We start from the raw sequence: 19,680 nt of genomic DNA on the forward strand, positions 1-19,680 counted from the left end.
ACATCAGCGACCTGAGCCACTGCAGTGACAATGCCAGATCCTTAACCTGCTGCACCACACAGGAACTCCAAATTTGACTTTTTTAGATACCTCATAAGTGCAATCACACAATTTCTGTCCTTTTGCAACTGGCTTATTTCATATAGCTCAATATTTTCAAGATTCACTCTTGGGAATTTCGAAGACTGCTTTACAAATGCAAAGTGGTTTCACTTTGGAGAACATGGGCTCTCTTAAGATGTAGCCATTTCTAGAAAAGAAGGTAAAAACAATGGTTCATACTTGCATAGCATTTGGATGAGATGAGATTTCTGCATTTTCATGGGCTTCCTTCCAACTGTTAGGAACTTTTCTATTTTCTTAAGGTTCTTGCTGTAACTTGCTTTCAGAAGCTTAGCTATTATGGAGTGTCTGTTTCTAACGCTTAGCTCTTTTCACAGATGATCATTTGTGGGAACCTAATATTTGTAGTTATTTGTATTCTTCACTCTCCTCTTCTTAATTTTCCATATGTGTGTATATACTAGACACACATAATTTTGTGCTTAGCACACTTTTGACTTTAAAATAAATCTTGCCTTTAAAATTGTTGTATCTTTATTCTTTCTTCTTGCCTACTTTTCATCTTGTTTATACATATTCCATTTTCCCAAAACTGACAGAAGAATAATTCTGTATTATTTTTTCTTCTTCATGGGGATAACTTTTTATATTTGATGGCAAGTTTTGTTTTAAGATTCAGAGCAGTAGGTTGAGAATCTTAGTTTGGAACACAGGGCATTTTGAATTTTCTCAGGGAATATTTTATGGATTGCAGGTCCTCCCAGTGGTGTGGATATGCACTGACTATAAAAGAATTAGAATGTGGAATTTATAAAAGATGTGATCTCCTGTTATTTTATGTAGTCTTACTTATATGGAGATGATTGGGGGCATACAGAGTAGTTATTGAGTCATTGAGCTCCCTCAGACCAGTCCGAGGAGCTTTCCCAAGTAAGCTCTAAACCTTACCTTGAAATGGAATGCTCAAGTGTGATCTATTTGGAGAACTTGTCTAAGTCACGTGTTGGTGTCCCATTGATGAAACAGGTCGGGATGTAAAATAGTGAGGAAGCTACTTGTGCTGGGCAAGGTAGAAGCAGAAGAGACAGAATAAGGTTCATAAAAATCGCTTAAACTGAAGTTTGGGTGGGCTGAAGTTAGTCTGGAATATAAAACTAAAATGAAGGTAGGGATTGCTAAATGAAAGTAGTGATGGCATTCCCATCATGGCGCAGCGGAAACGAATCCGACCAGGAACCATGAGGTTGTGGGTTTGATCCCTGGCCTTGCTCAGTGGGTTGAGGATCTGGTGTTGCTGTGAGCTGTGGTGTAGGTCGCAGACGCAGCTCAGATCTGGTGTTGCTGTGGCAGAGGCTGGCAGCTGCAGCTCCAATTAAACCCCTAGCCTGGGAACCTCCATATGCCGTGGGTGCAGCCAACAAAAGACAAAAAAGACCTCCCCCCCCAAGAAAAGAAAGTAGTGATGCTTGTGAGAAGCTCACAGTTTCTTAAGGGAAAGAGGGAAGGAGCGATAGAAGCATAAGAGATAAGAGGACAACTGTTGGTGATAATAAGGATGGAAAACAGGATTTAGCAACTGATGGAATGTATCAAGTAAGGGCACCAGCACGCCAGTGATCTCTGAAAACATTAAACAGAGAAGAGAAAATCAGACAAGGGACAAGTATTAAGGCAGGAAAAAAAAACCTTTTGTATCTGACATGGTATGTTTGAGGGGCCAGTAGAGCATCCATGTGAAGATTTTCTTGGCAGTTGCTGGAAATGTGAGAGTTTGATTATAAAGAGAGATGCCTGAGTGCTATCAAAACAAAACTGGTAACCACTAGTGTCTCATTAGCCCCTTTAGTAGGATTGTGCTGATAAGGAAGGTTAGAGGTCGGTTCTCAGAGGCCTGTTTTTTAGTCTACAGCTAAGAAACTGTTCTTTATTGTTTGTTTTTTGAAACTCCTCAAGGTGATGTTTACTTTTTTAAGTTTTATAGAAGTATGGTTAATTTACAAGGCTGTGATAATTTCTGCTGTACAGCAAAGTGACCCGTCACACATATACACATATCCGTTCTCTCTCAGATTCTTTTCCCACATAGATGATCCCTGACACAGAATACCGGGTAGAGTTCTCTGTGCTGTGCAGCAGGTCCCCATTGGCCAGTCATTCCATCCATGTACCTCAGTGCGCATATGCCAGTCCCAAACCCCCAGTCCATCTCTCCAACCCCCACACCTGTCTCCTTTGGTATCACAAGTTTTTCAAAGTCTGTGAGTCTTTTTCTGTTCTGCCAAAAAGTTCATTTGTATCCTTTTTTTTTTTAAGATTCCACATATGGGTGATATCATATGATGTTTGTCTTTCACTGTCTGGCTAACTTCACTTGGTATGATAGTTTCTAGGTCCATCCATGTTGCTTGAAATGGCATTATTTCATTCTTTTTTATGACTGAGTAATATTCCATTGTGTATATATACCATATCTTCTTTATCCATTCCTCTGTTGGTGGATATTGAGGTTGCTTCTATGTCTTCGCTATTGTGAACATTGGGGTGTATGTATCTTTTCAAATTATGGTTTCCTCTGGATAGATGCCCAGGAATGGGATTGCTGGATGGTATGCTAGTTCATTTTTAGTTGGGTTTTTTTTTTGGTTCACTTTTGTTTGTTTGTTTGCTTTTTAGGGCTGGTGTGCGGCCCTAAAAGTTCCCAGGCTAGGGGTCAAATTGGAGCTGCAGTTGCCAGCCTATGCTATAGCCACAGCATTGCCAGATCCAAGCTGAGCTGTGACCTACACCATAGTTTACGGCCACACCTGGTCCTTAACCCACTGAGCGAGGCCAGAGATCGAACCCGCATCTGCACGGATACTAGTTGGGTTTGTTACTCTTGAGCCACAACGGAAACTCTGTACTTTTAGTTTTTTGAGGAACCTCCATACTGTTTTCCATAGTGGTTGCACCAATGTACATTCCCACCAACATTGTAAGAGAGAGGGGAGAACCTATCCTTTTTTTTTTTTTTTTTTTGCTTTTTAGGGCCGCATCTGTGGCATATGGAAGTTCCCAGGCTAGGGATCGAATTGGAGCTACAGCTGCAGGCCACAGCCACAGCTCACAGTGACGCCAGATCCAAGCCGTGTCTGCGGCCTATACCACAGCTCATGGCAATGCCAGATCCCACTGAGCAAGGCCAAGGATCAAACCTGCATCCTCATGGATACTAGTCGGATTCGTTTCTGCTGAGCCACAATGGAAAACTCTGGCAGAACCTATTCTTGATCTGCAAATTTTTTTTTTTTTTGGTCTTTTTGCCTTTTCTAGGGCCTCTCATGTGGCATATGGAGGTTCCCAGGTTAGGGGCCGAATCGGAGCTGTAGCCACTGGCCTACGCCACAGCCACAGCAACGTGGGATCTGAGCCATGTCTGCAACCTACACCACAGCTTATGGCAACGCCAGATCCTTAAAACACTGAACAAGGCCAGGGGTCGAACCCACAACCTCATGGTTCCTAGTCGGATTCGTTAACCACTGAGCCACGATGGGAACTCTTTTTTTTTTTTTTTGTCTTTTTTGATCTGCAGATTCTTAATGCACAGTTCAATAGAGTGGAACCTCCATACCCTTGAGTTCTGCATCCACGGATTCAGCCAACTTTGGATTGAAAATATTCAGGGGAAAAAAAAAGTCAAGAAGTTCCAAAAAATAAAACTTGAATTGACAGCACTTTAGCAACTATTTACATAGTGTTTACATTGTATTCACAACTACTTATATAGTGTTTACATTGTATTCATGATTATACCTAGTCTAGAGATGATTTAAAATATATGGGAGGGCGTGTGTAGCTTATAGGCAAATACTAGGCCCTTTTAGAGAAGGAACTTGAGCATCTGTGGATTTTGGTATCCTGGGGGAGGGGTCCTGGAACCAATCCCCTGGGGATCCCAGGGATGACTGTACTGCAAGCACGAAGTCCTTAAGTTGGGCTTCTGGGAGTTCTTGCTGTGGCGCAACAGGATCAGCAGCGTCCTGGGAGTGCTGGGACCCCCGACACAGTGAGTTAGGGATCTGGCATTGCCGAACCTGCGGCTTGGGTCACAGCTGTGGCTCAGAGCTGTCCCTGGCCTGGGAACTCCATATACAGCAGAGTAGCCAAAAAAGGACGGAAAAAAAAAAAGTTGGGTTTTTGTTCGTGAACAGGGGCTTTTCATTAGGGTGTGCATTGAAAGATTGAATGGATGAGGGGCAGCTCACACCAGAGCCAAAGGAGATCTCCTGGGGGAGGCTGGTGGTGGTGGTAGGGATCCCAGGACTAAGTCGTGCTCTTCAGGAGAAGAGAAGGAATCGCTTGAGAAGTCAATCGATACAGGGATGACCCAAGAGGTCAGTGGGTAACCTGTAGAAAAAAACCTGAGAAGATAACACCAGAGGGGGAAAAAAAAAAACTGGTTCTATATGATGACAGCCGTATAGATGATGACTGGTTATATATGATGACAGGCAGGGAAGGAGTTTGTCAAACTTACTCAATTTAAGAACTCACAATTTATTGCAGACACTTTCCTAAGTACCTTATACATGTTGTCTTGCTTACTCCTCGCAGCTTCCCCGTGAGCGAGGCACTGTCGTTATTTCCTTTCAGGAATTCTCTATTTCAGTGTTTAGTCCCAACACACCCTGGGTCACCCCTCAGCCAGTAGTGCTAGGGAGTCATCTGAAATAGGCATCACCTAGTTTAGAGAACTGTACATAGTTAATTGTTCCGTCTCTGTGCTTTATTTCCCAGGTCACAAGGCACTAAAAGCATTGCTGAGGTCCTTGGTAGATCTTCAGGAAGAGCTGCTTTTCCAGTATCCAGACACTAGATATCTAGTAGATGGGACAAAGCCCAAAGCAGGAAGGTAAGGAGGGAATGGAGCTATGGGATTGCTTATTTTCTTTTCATCTGGATGGTTTCCCATCATTTATGAAAAAGAAAGCCAAGTCTTTTCCAGGCAGGTATCAGACCTAATGTTAGTAAAATAGAAAGAGCTTCTTAAATTTAATTGGTGGCCAGGATGGCACATAAATTGGGAATTAGATTTTGGATTTTTGTGCATAGATGTCCCTAATTCTCTTTGTGAGCTTCTACCAAAAAAAAAAAAAAAAACCACTTGCTTTCTCTTTAGATTTAGTGAAATTCTAGATGAAAGCACATTTTTATTTTATTTATTTATTTATATTTTGCTTTTTAGGGCCACACCTGCAGCATATGGAGGTTCCCAGGCTAGGGGTCCAATTGGAGCTGTAGCCCCCAGCCTACACCACAGCCACAGCAACACAGAATCCGAGCCACATCTGGGACCTATACCACAGCTCATGGCAACAATGGAACCTTAACCCACTGAGCAAGGCCAGGGATTGGACCCACATCCTCTTGGATCTTGGTCGGGTTTGTTTCTGCTGAGCCACAACGGGAACTCCAAAAGCACATTTTAATATTAACACTTAATTCATGTTAATGAAGCGCTCTGTGGCCATCCACAGAATTGCCAGTCACAACAATGACTTTTCAGTGAGGGAAGAAGCAGTTCTTTTGAAGGCTGGAAAAATTTTAGACAACAGCAGAATCAGCCTGTCTTTTTTCCCCTTTCTGAAATGATCACATGTGATGAAGGTTCTCGCCCTGCTGCCTTTGAGCCTGCTGCTTTTGGTACCTGCCTGCTCTTTTTCATTGGGCTTCTCCTCTGCTCCATTCCTTTTTACTGGATTAGTTGGAAGGACCCCCCCAAAAAATAGACTTCACATGTAGTAGCACTTCTCGTGTGTTGGGGCCAGTCGGAGAGGGCACCTGGCTGTGCAGCCGCAGGCTCTCATACCCAGCTGAGGGTATTGCAGCCTCACTGGATTCTGTGGCCTACTCCTTTGGGTTTTTTTCACATGCTGCTGCTTCATTTGGTTCAAGTAATACATTCAGCTTTCCTGAAAAGTTGGTTACAGGGAGACGTATTTCCCTTACTGATTTGGGGATTAAGGTCATACATAGTATGATGATGTGTTCAGGTTTTAAAGACCCTCCTGTAACAGTAAAGGCCTGGCTCGTGTGCATTTCTAATAATGTTTTTAACAACTTCATTCATTATTACAATTTGTTTACTTTTAAAAATAGACTTTGAAACCAGTTATATCTATTTGAAAAGTTACATGAGATTTTGTTTGACCTCATGAACATTTTTTTTGTTTGTTTGTTTGTGGGTTTTTTTTGTTTTTTTTTCCAGATGCCCACAGCATATGAAAGTTTCCAGGCCAGGAATCGAACCTGTGCCACAGCAGTGACAAAGCCAGATCCTTAACCCCTAGGCCACCAAGGAACTCCTCTCATGAACATTCTTGTCCAACAAAAGGCTGTCCTCCCATTTCTAGTGCTATTTTTTCTTTCTTTTCTTTTTTTTTTTTTTTAGGGCCGCATCTGCAGCATATGGAAGTTCCCAGGCGAGGGGTCATATTGGAGCTGTAGCTGCCAACCTCCGCCACAGCCACAGTGATGCCAGGTCCAAGTTGCCTCTGTGACCTATGCTATGCTTTCGGCAATGCCGGATCCTTAACCCACTGGGCAAGGCCAGGGATGGAACCTGCATCCTCCTGGATACTATGTTGGGTTTTTAATCTGCCGAGCCACAATGAGAACTCTTTACATTGCTATTTAAAATGCAGACGGCATCTTAAAGGCCCAGAATAGTCTTGACTGCATGGGAGCCTAGGTTTTTATTTGGGTAACGTTTATTTATATTGGACTCAGTGTTCTTATTGGTTTTCCAGTGAGGAGGAGATTTCCAGTGAAGATGAAGATGAGCTGATAGAAGAAAAGAAGCAGCAGCAGAAGAGGGTCCCAGCAAAGAGGAAGCTGGAGACTGAGGACTACCCCAGCTTCATGGCCAAGCGCTTTGCTGACTTCACCGTCTACAGGAACCGCACGCTCCAGAAGTGGCACGATAAGACTAAGCTGGCTTCTGGAAAACTGGGGAAGGCAAGTGTGTGTGCGCTCGTGTGTGTAAGACTGCTTGTGCAACCTGAAGCGGCTGTAAGGAACTGGAACTTCAGCTCACATTTATGGCTGAGGCCCCAGTATAATAGTAATCGGTCATTTCTGTAGAAAATGTACCCGAACTCCCACCATTGGGGTTTAGATGTGGGATTTCAACTTTATTAGAAAGAATATTTTGTTCTAGAAATTGTGGCCTTGTAAGCATTCAAGTGTTGGAAGCACGAAACACTGTAAAGAAATGGATTTTAAAGCAATTATTATTAAAGGAGCAGAAGTTAATCTCTGAGTATGAGAAAGTAACATGTCCTGCTTTAGGCTAATTTTTTTTTTTTTTTCTGAGAACGTTTATAGCCATTCCGATACTCAGTCTTTAACAGAAAGTCTTTCTGCAAAGGGGATTGTCTGTTTCTCTGCTGACACAGAAAGATAGAGAAAAACCAATGTAGCTGCCTTCAGCAGAGACTCAGAATTATCTGACACTGGCTAATGTCGTTGCAGGGTTTTGGGGCCTTTGAACGCTCAATCTTGACTCAGATCGATCATATTCTGATGGACAAAGAAAGGTTACTTCGAAGGACGCAGACCAAGCGCTCCATCTACCGAATTCTTGGCAAACCGGAACCGGCAGCACAGCCTGTCCCAGAGAGTTTGCCGGGACAGCCGGTAAGAACTCTGATGTATGGTGATGATGGGAAGCTGTTTCTGTGCGGCTAATTCACTGAAACATCTGATCACTTCCTTGTGTTCCTCTTGTTATAAAAAGTTAGTGAAAGAAAGGGATAAAAGCACTACTGGATTGTTGAGAAACTAAGAATATGTGGGAGGAGAAATTTTTTTTTTTAATGGACCTATTACTAATCTGTATGTAGTCTTCTCTCAGTTTTAAGTTTGGAAGGAGTCTGGAAGCACATGTAATCAAATTTTTAAAATGCACTTTTTAAAGCTTGTTCTGTAGAAACACAAGTCTTGAAGCAAGTGTATACTTTAGGCTTTCCCTTGGATGTTTAAATGCTCCAGAAATGGATCCAAAATTGGAATAGGCAGATTCTTTTGCCCAAAGGAAATTCATTTGGAGTTCCCACCATGGTGCAGTGCCTTAAGAATCCGACTGCAGCAGCCTGGGTCATTGCAGAGGTGCAGGTTTGATCCCCAGCCTGGTGCAGTGGGTTAAGGGATCTGGTGTTGCCGCATCTGTGGTGTGGATCGCAGCTGTGGCTCAGATTCAGTCCCTGGCCCAGGAACTCCCATATGCCTTGGGTTCAGCTATAAAATAAATAAATAAATAAAAGGTAAAGGAAACTCATTTATTTATAAAATTTATAATTTTTATTTATAATAGAAATATACACTCAATAATTTTTTTTTAAGTCTAGGAGAATTTAAAATGAAAAGTAAAGTTCTCCTTAGTTTGAAAATTCAATTGTTATAAGAAGCTTTCAGGTATTTTCTGTTTATACACAGACACACACACACAACATACATGCATTATAAAAATATGGTTGTCTTTTTTTTAACTAAATTAGATAGATATATATGTGTGTGTAAATGTATAAAATGTGATAAACTATATATAAAGTCATACAAGTTTAAAAATTATCCTAGACACTTTTCCATGTCATTACATAGAGAGCTACCTCATTTTTCCTAATGGCTAGAGTGTTCCATTGTATGGATATATACTATAATTTAATCAAACAGTGGATATTTATATTGCCTCTGATTTTAGAAGTAGTGCTATAGGAAACATTCTTGAGCATTTATCTTTTTGTATTTGTGTGAACGTATGGATAGATTTCTTTCTTTCTTTTTTTTTTTTTTTGTCTTTTTGCTATTTCTTGGGCCGCTCCTGCGGCATATGGAGGTTCCCAGGCTAGGGGTCGAATCGGAGCTGTAGCCACCAGCCTACACCAGAGCCACAGCAACTCGGGATCCGAGCCGCGTCTGCAACCTACACCACAGCTCACGGCCACGCCGGATCGTTAACCCACTGAGCAAGGGCAGGGACCGAACCCGCAACCTCATGGTTCCTAGTCGAATTCGTTAACCACTGCGCCACGACAGGAACTCCTGGATAGATTTCTTGAAGTAGAAATCTTAAAGAGAAGATGCATTTTGATAGATGCGGTCATATTGCCTCAAAAAGGCTGCATTAATTTCCAGCCCTACCAGCTGTGTTTTCCAGTACTGAAGATTGCCATTTTTAGAGGTGAAAAATGGTGTCTTCTCACTTTAATTTGTATGTATTTAATTAGAATGAGATTAAACATATTTTATTATAACTATAGACTATTCCTGGTTCTTTTTCTGTCAAGTGCCTATTAATGTTTTTGCCTGCTTTCAGCAGTTTTTGTTAATTTTTTTCTTTTTTTTTTTGTTTTTTTTGCTATTTCTTTGGGCCGCTCCCACGGCATATGGAGGTTCCCAGGCTAGGGGTTGAATCGGAGCTGTAGCCCCTGGCCTACGCCAGAGCCACAACATGGGATCTGAGCCGTGTCTGCAACCTACACCACAGCTCACGGCAACGCCGTATCGTCAACCCACTGAGCAAGGGCAGGGACCAAACCCGCAACCTCATGGTTCCTAATCGGATTCGTTAACCACTGCACCATGACGGGAACTCCTGTTCTTTAATTTTAAGAGCTCTTTATATCTTAAGGAAAACAGTGCTTTGACTATTATACACTTTACTTGTAATACTTCCATTCCTTTGGTAACCTCATTGAGATTCACTCTTTTCTTCTCACTGACATAGGAGATCCTTCCTCAGGCCCCTGCCAATGCCCACCTGAAGGACTTGGATGAAGAAATCTTTGATGATGATGACTTTTACCACCAGGTATGATTTTTACACTCTCCTGTGAAAATCAGGTTTTAGCATTTTATTTTATTTTATTTATTTTTGCTTTTTAGGGCCGCACCTGCGGCATATGGAGGTTCTCAGGCTAGGGGTTGAATCAGAGCTGTAGCTGCTGTCCACCATCACAGCCACAGCAATGTCTGTGACCTACACAGCAGCTCACGGCAACGCCAGATCCTTAATCCCCTGAGTGAGGCCAGGGATTGAACCTGTGTCCTCATGGATGCTAGTTGGGTTCATTTCCACTGAGCCACGATGGGAACTCCTAGGTTTTAGCGTTTTAAAAACAGCGATAGAATTCTCTGACGGAAAAGTCGCTTACTGTGGAAGGATAAAGTCAGACAGGGAGTTGGAACTCCTGTGTTCAGAATCAACTTACTGTGTAGTTCTGGGTTTGTGACTTTGCTTTTGTCTTGTATTTTTCCTTTGGAAATGAAAATAGAATGTAAATTATTTGTAAAAGTTTCGACTTCTTTGTGTCAGGTGGTTTATTCTCTCTGAGCTGCTTTTGCTGATGTTAGTGCAGGATTTTCTGGTTAGCTGTTTGGTTTCTTGTCCTGTTCCTGTTAGATAAGGACATGGAGCTAAAGGGCTGGGATCCCAGAGTTCTTGAATTGCACTTCTGGTTCCCTTACCTATTAAGTCTCTTGTCTTAGAGTTTTTCGTGTGTGTGTGCCTGTTCAAATCAGTAAAGTATGATTGAGATTTTCTGCTGCTGTTGATTATAATAATAGCGTAACACTCTGAAGACAGAAAGAATTGCTTTAAGTTGAAATCTAGTCCAGCTCTCAATATCTCTTTGCAAACATCCACCCTGTTCTTTGCCTGACAATATTATCTGCTGCTCTTTTTGTTTTGTTTGTTTGTTTGTTTGTTTGTTTGTTTGTCTTTTGTCTTTTTTTTTGTTGTTGTTGTTGCTATTTCTTGGGCCGCTCCCGCGGCACATGGAGGTTCCCAGGCTAGGGGTCGAATCGGAGCTGTGGCCACCGGCCTACGCCAGAGCCACAGCAACGCGGGATCCGAGCCGCATCTGCAACCTACGCCACAGCTCACCGCAACGCCGGATCGTTAACCCACTGAGCAAGGGCAGGGACCGAACCCGCAACCTCATGGTTCCTAGTCGGATTCGTTAACCACTGCGCCATGACGGGAACTCCTCTGCTGCTCTTTTTGATGATGTTGGTGACCGTTAAGGTAGACTAAACATTCTGGCTATTCTAAGGAACTAAAATAATGTCCTGTAATCCTGAGTCTCTCGATAAGTCATACTTAATGAAATGTGCTCGGGATATACCCTCTCTAGCTCTGGAGAGTCCGGAGGCTGCTCTGTGGTGGTGGTACACCATTTTTGGTTGAGCCGTTATTTATCGAGCTGATTTTTTTTTTTTTTTCTGCTGAATTTTCAGTGTGTTAACTTTTTTTTTTCTTTTTTTTTTTTTTTCTTTTAGGGCTGCACTTGCGGCATATGGAGGTTTCCAGGCTAGGGGTTGAATCGGAGCTGTAGCCACCGGCCTACGCCAGAGCCACGCGGGATCTGAGCCGAGTCTGCAACCTTCACCACAGCTCATGGCAACGACGGGTCCTTAACCCACTGAGCAAGGGCAGGGATTGAACCCGCAACCTCATGGTTCCTAGTCAGATTCATTAACCACTGCGCCACAAAGGGAACTCCTCAGTGTGTTAACTTTTGCCACACTTCACAAATGCTTTTTAGAGGCTCAGCCATGACGACTCTACTATGTGGTGTCTGAAATATGCAGGAAGGAACTTAGGAAAATTACACCGTGAAGCAAGTAGAACAAGCGAGTCTATACTGGGGATGCCTCTGGTTTCACCTGAAAAGAAAAATCTTTATCTTTTTATTAATCTTGCTCTTCACTCTGTGCTATTCAATAAAATTATTGCTCTGAGTCTTAAAAGTGATGATGAGAGGGTATCGGAAAGAGGATTGTTGTGGCCCCAGGTGTTCCTAGTCAGAGGTTTTGATTCTTTCTTCCTTTTCTTCTCATTATAGCCATTTGTCAGAAGAGCAGGGGACTCTATTTTGTTCCCGTGTGTCTCAGGAAGTGCCTGATACGGGATATTAATGCTGTATAATTGCGTGAGATCATGGGAGACAATCAAAAATGTTCCAGCCTTCATTAATTGAAGTGTACATTGTTCGATGGAAAGTGCATCATAAATTACACAGGCTTAATAAAATAAACTGAAATTACTGGGGAGAAGTTGCTTCCACTGGCAATCCTTAGTCTGGAAGATATTTCTTTTTTTGGCCTGGAGGTCTGCTTAAAAAGAAATAGCATTACTTGATTGGCCCTTTATCCCAATTAATAATTTTAACTTCGATAAATTCTGATTTCAGTTATGACTAGTCACATCGTAGCTTTTCCCCTTGCTGGTTAATTGGGGTGCTGGGGTTAATCTAAATTAAAACTTAAACTAATAGAGGTCAGCAAGGCAGCTGAAACACCTGAGTGAAACAAATGGGGCTGCCAGGCGCAACTTTATCTTGGCTGTTTCCCAAGAGGGAAGTGGCAGCAAATTGGAGTTGTTTCAGCCTTCTGTAAAGGTGAATGATGGGTGACACTTGTTAATGTACGGCATCTCCGGAAGCGTTCCAGATTGCTTTGCTGCCGCTCCAACTGCTGCCATCCATGCCCAGTCAGTAGGAACTGGACCAGTTGCCAACATCTGGCAGCACAGCAAGGAATGGGTGCAACTCTCAAAACCCCGCAGATTCTAAATATGGTGCTTAGAACTGCGCAGGCTTTAATCACTTACCCCTCTTTGGCAGCAGGCTACGACAGCTTATCCTAGCCTCGTACATCACATCCCGACATCTGCTGAGCCGCGAGGCAGCTGCACATTCATTTTCTTTTCTTGCCTTTTCTCTCTGCCTCCTATTCCTCTTCTCCCCACTTTCCCCCGCCACCTCCCCTCAGTTTTCCTCCCCCTCCCCAGTGTGCTTCTTGGGAGAGATGATCTGTAAAGATTACCGCTTCATTGTGTGCAAGTAATTGTGGTGATGCCAGGCCCTTGACAGACACAACGTAGCACCTGTTCTGCTGACCTGGTTAATTTCTTCTGTTGAGTGGGATTTGCCAGAGATTGGAGCTGAAGCCAATTCAATGATAAGGCTGAAGAAAATGGCTGTATGTTTTCTGTCACCTCCCAATTAAATTGGCTTCATAAAGTGCTTTCCTTTATTTGTCAGGGTAGTAAGCCTGAGCTAAGTGTGGCATTCAGAAGTGGTTACAATGCATTACAATGGGCCTGTGAGTTTTCATTTGTGTTTTTTTTTTTTTTTTTTTTTTACCGTGGTCATAGGGAAGAGCTGGGTGGTGAATATAATACATTTCACCTTTTTTTTTTGTTTTCTTAAACCATACTTGAAGCCAGACTCTTTGGGCCCATGTTTTGTAAGGAAGAGATTATAGCCACATTGAATTTTAATGTTTCATTGTAAGGGTTTAAAGGCTTACTTGGTTAATTCAGGTGTCACGAGGCTGTGTAAATGCCCTCGCCACAGAGAATGGTGTTCGGGGTCAGAACAGCCAACACAGACACGCTCACGCTCTTTGTTTCATAATGGGCCTTGAGTTACTACCCCTTGAAAAATACGCTGCGTTATTTAACAAAGGTACTTGAATATGTGTGTGTGTGTCTTATATATAAACCTATACGTTGGGGGGCACAAAGCACATCAGACATTATAAGTAATCTTATCGTCTTTTAGTTGAAAAGAACCTCATAGGAACCCGAGTCCCTGAGATGTTAAGTAACTTCCGGAAAGTCATATAGTAAATGGCAACACTGGTACTTGATCTGAGACTTCTTAGACCAAGTCTTGTTCTTTCCATGCCTTTCATTTCTTAAATATTTTATTCTTGAGCCATAAAAGGCTTCACTATAGTATTACAGTTTTCGGTTTGTAAATAAATAAGCTTCATTTTCTTAGAACCAGAAGAAGTATTCTGTGTGTAAGAAAGTAATTTTTTTCCCCTTAGAAGGCAAATGATTTATTGAACTCCTGCTTGGTTAACAATTCTAATGAAAAAATTAGCTTTATAGTTGTGTTACTGGTTTGTCTGGAGGCCGGAGTTGCCTAAAGCCTGAACTGTGCTCAGTGGTGGCCCACTCGCCGGCCGCAGCTGCCGTGTCTCACTTCTAGATGGAATGAGTTTGCGTTTGGCTTCGTTCTTGTCGGAGCTCATCCCTAAATATGATTTCCCAGCACGTGAATGTTGCAAATGACCGTGAAGGGTAAGCCATCCAGAAATGTTTTCTGTATCTATTTTTCATTTTCATGATCCGGTTTGCTACTTTTTTTTTTTTTTGGTCTTTTTGTCTTTTTAGGGCCGCACCTGCAGCATATTGAGGTTCCCAGGCTAGGGGTCTAATTGGGGTTGTAGTACCGGCCTACACCACAGCCACAGCAATTCAGGATCCTTAACCCATTGAGTGAGGCCAGGGATTGACCCCTTGTCCTCGTGGATGCTAGTCGGACTCATGAACCGCTGAGCCATGACTGGAACTCTGTCATTTGCTACTTTTTAAGGTGTGTTGTCAGTCTCGCCATTTAAAGTTTTTGCTAATGTGTTTTGATTTACTTTGTAAACGGTCAGTTGATTTTTGACCTGCTAAGCCTGAGTTCACAAAGAGTTGAGGAAGGACTGCTGTTGACGTCACACTAGCTACATGCCAGTTCCTGGACCGAGAAGACAGGTATTTGACCCACATCTTTATTGCTTCCTCACAAGATCCCTGTACTGAGATTGGACTGCACTCAGCAAGGAACTCTATAAAGTGACTGGCTTCATTCTTTTCATATCTGGGACCTCAGACTAGATTCTTGTCACCTCATGAGGTATTTTGTTCTGAAAGGACTAATTGAGCTTAGCTATTGACAGATCAATACCTGGATTTCTGAGGGTTCATTAGGATTTTGTATGTTGCTTCTAGCTCCGTTTAGTTTTGATCTGGTTTGTCCTGTCACTTTGAATTTACCCAGGAGTGTCTAGAGAAAGGCATAATAGGTTCTGTTCTTTGGATGACCACTTTGATGGGTTAAATTTCTCCTTTCGTTTGCCATGAGGACATGTCTAAAGCTGACCTTGCCACGTGCTGGACTTAGGTGTCCAAAACATTTGATAATGCTGTAAACCAGTAATTACTGCTTCATGAACTATTAAAAGTCAATGATGTTAAGAAATAGAGAAGAGGCAAGCTTTCTGACAAGTTGGCTTACCTTAATTAAATTGATGAGAGATTAACACGAACAGCTGATGTGGTGCCTTTAATTGTGTGTGTTTAGATCTTAGTGTGAATAAGAGACCTGGCAACACGGTATTCCTGTTGGCATGTGTCTTTCCAGTGGTTCACTTGATGGCTAATAGCACACTTTAAAGTTTGCGTGGAACCTACTCCCTTTAATTTGTTGTTGGAAAGCAGATCCCTTCTGTTCAGAGCAGTATTTCATTTTAGTTTTAGTTTGAAATATTGTTGCACTTGAGATATGGAGAGTGTTTCTTAAAACTCTGATAACATTTATGTTCACACCTGTATGGTGATTTTAGAGAGGACACATATGTGAAGTACAAACATTTGAAAATTGAAATTTTGGTTAAAGTTATAGCAGAGCGTTAGCCAGCTTTCTTAAGACATAGTAAAGGTGTTAAGTAAACCCCAAACCAAAACCAATGTTCAATGAAACCCCAGTTTTAATAATTACAAGATTATTTTTTGACCGTGTGTAAGAATTTTATTTGAGGTACATTCTAGTTTGTGCTGCTGTTGTCTGTCAGTGTTTAGACCCAAAGACATTATCAGTATTGGCATTGGATTGCTAGTGTGGAGCCACTATGGTGGAGGCTGCACAGAACAGGAGGCCAAAAGCTATATATATATATATTTTTTTTAATAGTTATTTCCCCAGTACAATTTTTTTTTCCTACTGTACAGCATGGTGACCCAGTTACACATACATGTATACATTCTATTTTTGCACATTATCATGCTCCATCATAAGTATCTAGACATAATTCTCAGTGCTACACAGCAGGATCTCATTGTAAATCCATTCCAAGAGCAGTAGTTTGCATCTGTTTACCCCAAGCACCCCATTCATCCCTCTCCCTCCCCCATCCCTTGGCAACCACAAGTCTGTTCTCCAAGTCCATGATTTTCTTTTCTGTGGAAAGGTTCATTTGTGCCTTATATTAGATTCCAGATAGAAGTGATAGCATATGATAGTGGTCTTTCTCTTTCTGACTTACTTCACTCAGTATGAGAGTCTCTACTTCCATCCATGTTACTGCAAATGGCATTGTTTTATTGTTTTTATGGCTGAGTAGTATTCCATTGTGTATATAGACCACATCTTCCTAATCCAGTTGTCTCTCAATGGACATTTGGGTTGTTTCCATGTCTTGGCCATTGTGAATAGAGCTTCAATGAACACAAAAGCCATATTTTAAATGCAAGGTCTAGAAATTTCATCAAACAGCAGCATCAAGGGGGGGGGCACACATGACTGGCCCTCATTTCTTTCTGTTTCCTTGCTTTTCAAACACTGGAGCATGACTTCAGTTCTACTGCTTCGTTTAGACAAAACCTCAGAACAAAGCCTGAAACAGTATATTTGATGGAGCCAGCTGGGAAAGAGACAAGAATTGGCCTAGAACTACTGAAGAAAGTTTTCAAACACAAGTGGAAGCTTAGGAGTTTGCTAGGCAAAGAGGTGGCCCAAATTGCCTTTTCTGTACTACTAATAAGCCCAATGTCATCTGGCTGAGTGTAAGTTAAACACAGGACTCCAGTGGTATTTTAGTCGATCCAAGTGAAGAATTGGGCGCTTTAGAAATGGGGAACACTACCTGTTCACTAAAGTGAGTATGATGTCTTTTTGTTAAATTGTATTATTCAATGTATAGCTCCTTTAAATGAGAGAGGCAATGACTTAGCATAAAAAGGGGGAAGTTTGTAATTATCTTTGAAAATGTATGTGTACTGCAGACCTAGAATAGAATGTGATCACTTTAAAGTTAGGTAGCATCTTTGAAATCATCAAGTCCAAACTATCTTTTTCTGAACTAGAGCCTAGAGGAAGTAAGTGACTAGGATAGGATGGCCCCACTTCAAACATTGAAACCCAAGTGCTCTTGCTCCTGGTGGGATTTTCTTTCTAGCATATATGCTGCTTTTGAACTGACACACTTAAAAGATCCATTCGAGAGTTTCCTTCTCAGATTTATATCTGTTTAGGAAGAACGAAGATCCAGTGTATCTGTCTGCACTCTGACAGTTCACGGGAATCCTTTTTGCGCAGGTATGGACACCATCCACTTAATGATAGTTATACCAGCTGCTGGGTTTATAAAGACTAATTTATAGACCCAAGGAATGTGCGTCATCTAACCAACCAGAGCAAGGGTCCTCTCAGGCTTGTGTAGTCACATAGCTCCTCTTTAAAAGTACGGCTTTATTAAAATTTAAGTGGAGGAAATAAATGGTGCAGGAGAGCAGTCAGGTCCTTGATGTAAGAACATACACGTAGTTCTCCAGTGGTGTCTTCTCACTGATATGCCTCAAGCATTCGTTAGCAGACTGGTTTTCCCCTCAACAGACACCTGATCGAATTCCTGAAGTCATGTCTCAATAAACTAAAAGGCCCTAAGAGATGCTGTTAGATATAATAAACTCTGGATAATGATATAAATTTTCCAAGAATTTAGTTGTTGAAATTTAGCCAGATTGAGATGCTCGTATCCCTTGAACCTTATTTCAGGTTAGAAGAGCCTTCGGGTTGGTGATGTGGATTTGAGGGTTCATTGTGCTATACAGCCTATTTGTGTATATTTTTGAAATTTTCTATAATAAAAAGGAGAAGGAGTTCCCATCATGGCTCAGCGGAAATGAATCTGACTAGCATCCATGAAGACGCAGGTTCGATCCCTGGCCTCACTCAGTGAGTTAAGGATCCAGCGTTGCCGTGAGCTGTGTGGTGTAGGTTGCAGACGTGGCCCTGATCTGGTGTTGCTGTGGCTGTGGCGTAGGCTGGCATCTATGGCTCTGATTGGACCCCTAGCCTGGGAACCTCCATATGCCACAGATGCGGCCCTAAAAAGACCAAAAAAAAAAAAAAAGGCGAGGAGGGGGGGAGAAGAAAGCCTTCAGATTTCTTCTTTCCATTCATTGATTTAGCATATATGCAAGTATCTACTGTGTATTTATTGAGTAACTATTGTTCTAGGCTGTGCTAATGCAGCAGCCACTAGCTACATGCAGCTATTTAAGTTTAAATTATAGTTAATTAAAATAAAATCAAGTTAAAATTTAGTTCACTTGTCATGCTAGCCACATTTCAAGTGTTATAGCCACGTGCTAGTGGCAGCTATATTGGACAGGGCAAATATCAAGCATTTCTGTCACCTCAGAGAGGTCTGTCAGAGCACTGTTAGGGGCTAGAATAGAGCAGAGGCCTGCCCACGTGAGCCTTCATCTGGCGAAGAGACAGGATGATGCTGTGGCCCTGCGGTGGAAAATGATAAAACAGGTTTTGAACAGAGTAGTAACATGATTGGACTCATATTTTAAAAGAATCACTCTGGTGGCCGTGTTGAGAATAAACTCTAAGGAAGCAGGGTGGCAATCAGGAAATAGGAGACTCGTGATAACCTGGGTAAGAGATGGTGGTGGCTGGGACTAGGATGTTTTGGAGGGGGTTCTGAGAAGTGGTTGGATTCTGGAAAATTGAACTGACAGGATTTGCTGATGGAGTGTGTGCAGGGTGTGGAAAGAGAGGAGTCCGGGATGACTTTGGGTTTTTTGATCTGAGCAATTGGATGGATGACGTTGCTATTTACAGAGATGTGGGAAACCGTGAGAGAAGCTAGTTTAGAGGAGAAATTTGGAACTCAACTTTGATGATACTAAGGTTTTTTTTTCTCCCCATGGACCTGTGTTGGCTTTAATTATTTCGATTCCCAATTGATGATTTTAAGTTCAAAATACCTCTGAAGCATTCATAGGAAGTTGTTGGAGGGATAGTTATGTATATAATTTTGGATTTCATGGAGCGGTCTGAACTGAAGGTGTGAGTCTGAGAGCCATCAGCATATAGATTGTATTTAATACCGTGAGACTGAATGAGATCACCTCAGGAATGAAAGTAGAGAGAAAAAGAGAAGATAAAATCTGAGTCCCGGCGCATTCAGACATTTTTTTGAGGTTGGGGAGATGAAGAAATCTCAGCAAAGGTGTTTGAGAAGGTGAGAGAGAATAAACGAAGAGTGATTTCCCAGGTTCCGTATAAAAGTTTTTTAAGAAAGAGGGAATCCAGTATCATCCTGATAGCAAAAACCAGGCAAAAATATCACAAGGAAAGAAAATTACAGACCAGTATCTCTAATGAATATAGATGCAAAAGTCAGCAATCTACTAGCAAACTCAGTCCAGCAACACATCACAAAGATTATATACCATGACTGGGTGGGATTTAGCCCAGGAATGCAAGATTGTTTTTGTTTGTTTGTTTTTGTCTTTTTAGAGCCATACCTTTGGCACATGGAGGTTCCCAGGCTAGGGGTTTAATTGGAACTGTTGCTGCCAGCCTACACCACAGTCGCAGCAATGCCAGATCCTCGCCATGTCTGTGACCTACACCACAGCTCACAGTAACACCACAGCTCACGGTAACACCAGATCAGAAAAGTATCTGACACCCTTTCATGATTAAAAAACAC

At 42.0% G+C, this 19,680-nt stretch overlaps 1 protein-coding gene across 2 annotated transcripts in view; it reads left to right on the plus strand.

The window, feature by feature from the left end:
- Positions 1 to 19,680, plus strand: part of AATF (apoptosis antagonizing transcription factor) — a 104,002-nt gene that overhangs the window by 35,743 nt on the left and 48,579 nt on the right. For both annotated transcript variants that reach the window (XM_047757567.1, XM_047757568.1), the window contains exons 5-8: positions 4,843 to 4,957; positions 6,855 to 7,062; positions 7,579 to 7,743; positions 9,833 to 9,916. In XM_047757567.1, coding sequence (XP_047613523.1) covers positions 4,843 to 4,957; positions 6,855 to 7,062; positions 7,579 to 7,743; positions 9,833 to 9,916 — 572 coding nt within the window. The remainder of the gene's footprint in view (positions 1 to 4,842; positions 4,958 to 6,854; positions 7,063 to 7,578; positions 7,744 to 9,832; positions 9,917 to 19,680) is intronic.

The sequence above is a fragment of the Phacochoerus africanus genome, chromosome 14 (genome assembly GCF_016906955.1).
Source record: "Phacochoerus africanus isolate WHEZ1 chromosome 14, ROS_Pafr_v1, whole genome shotgun sequence".
Lineage (NCBI taxonomy): Eukaryota > Metazoa > Chordata > Mammalia > Artiodactyla > Suidae > Phacochoerus > Phacochoerus africanus.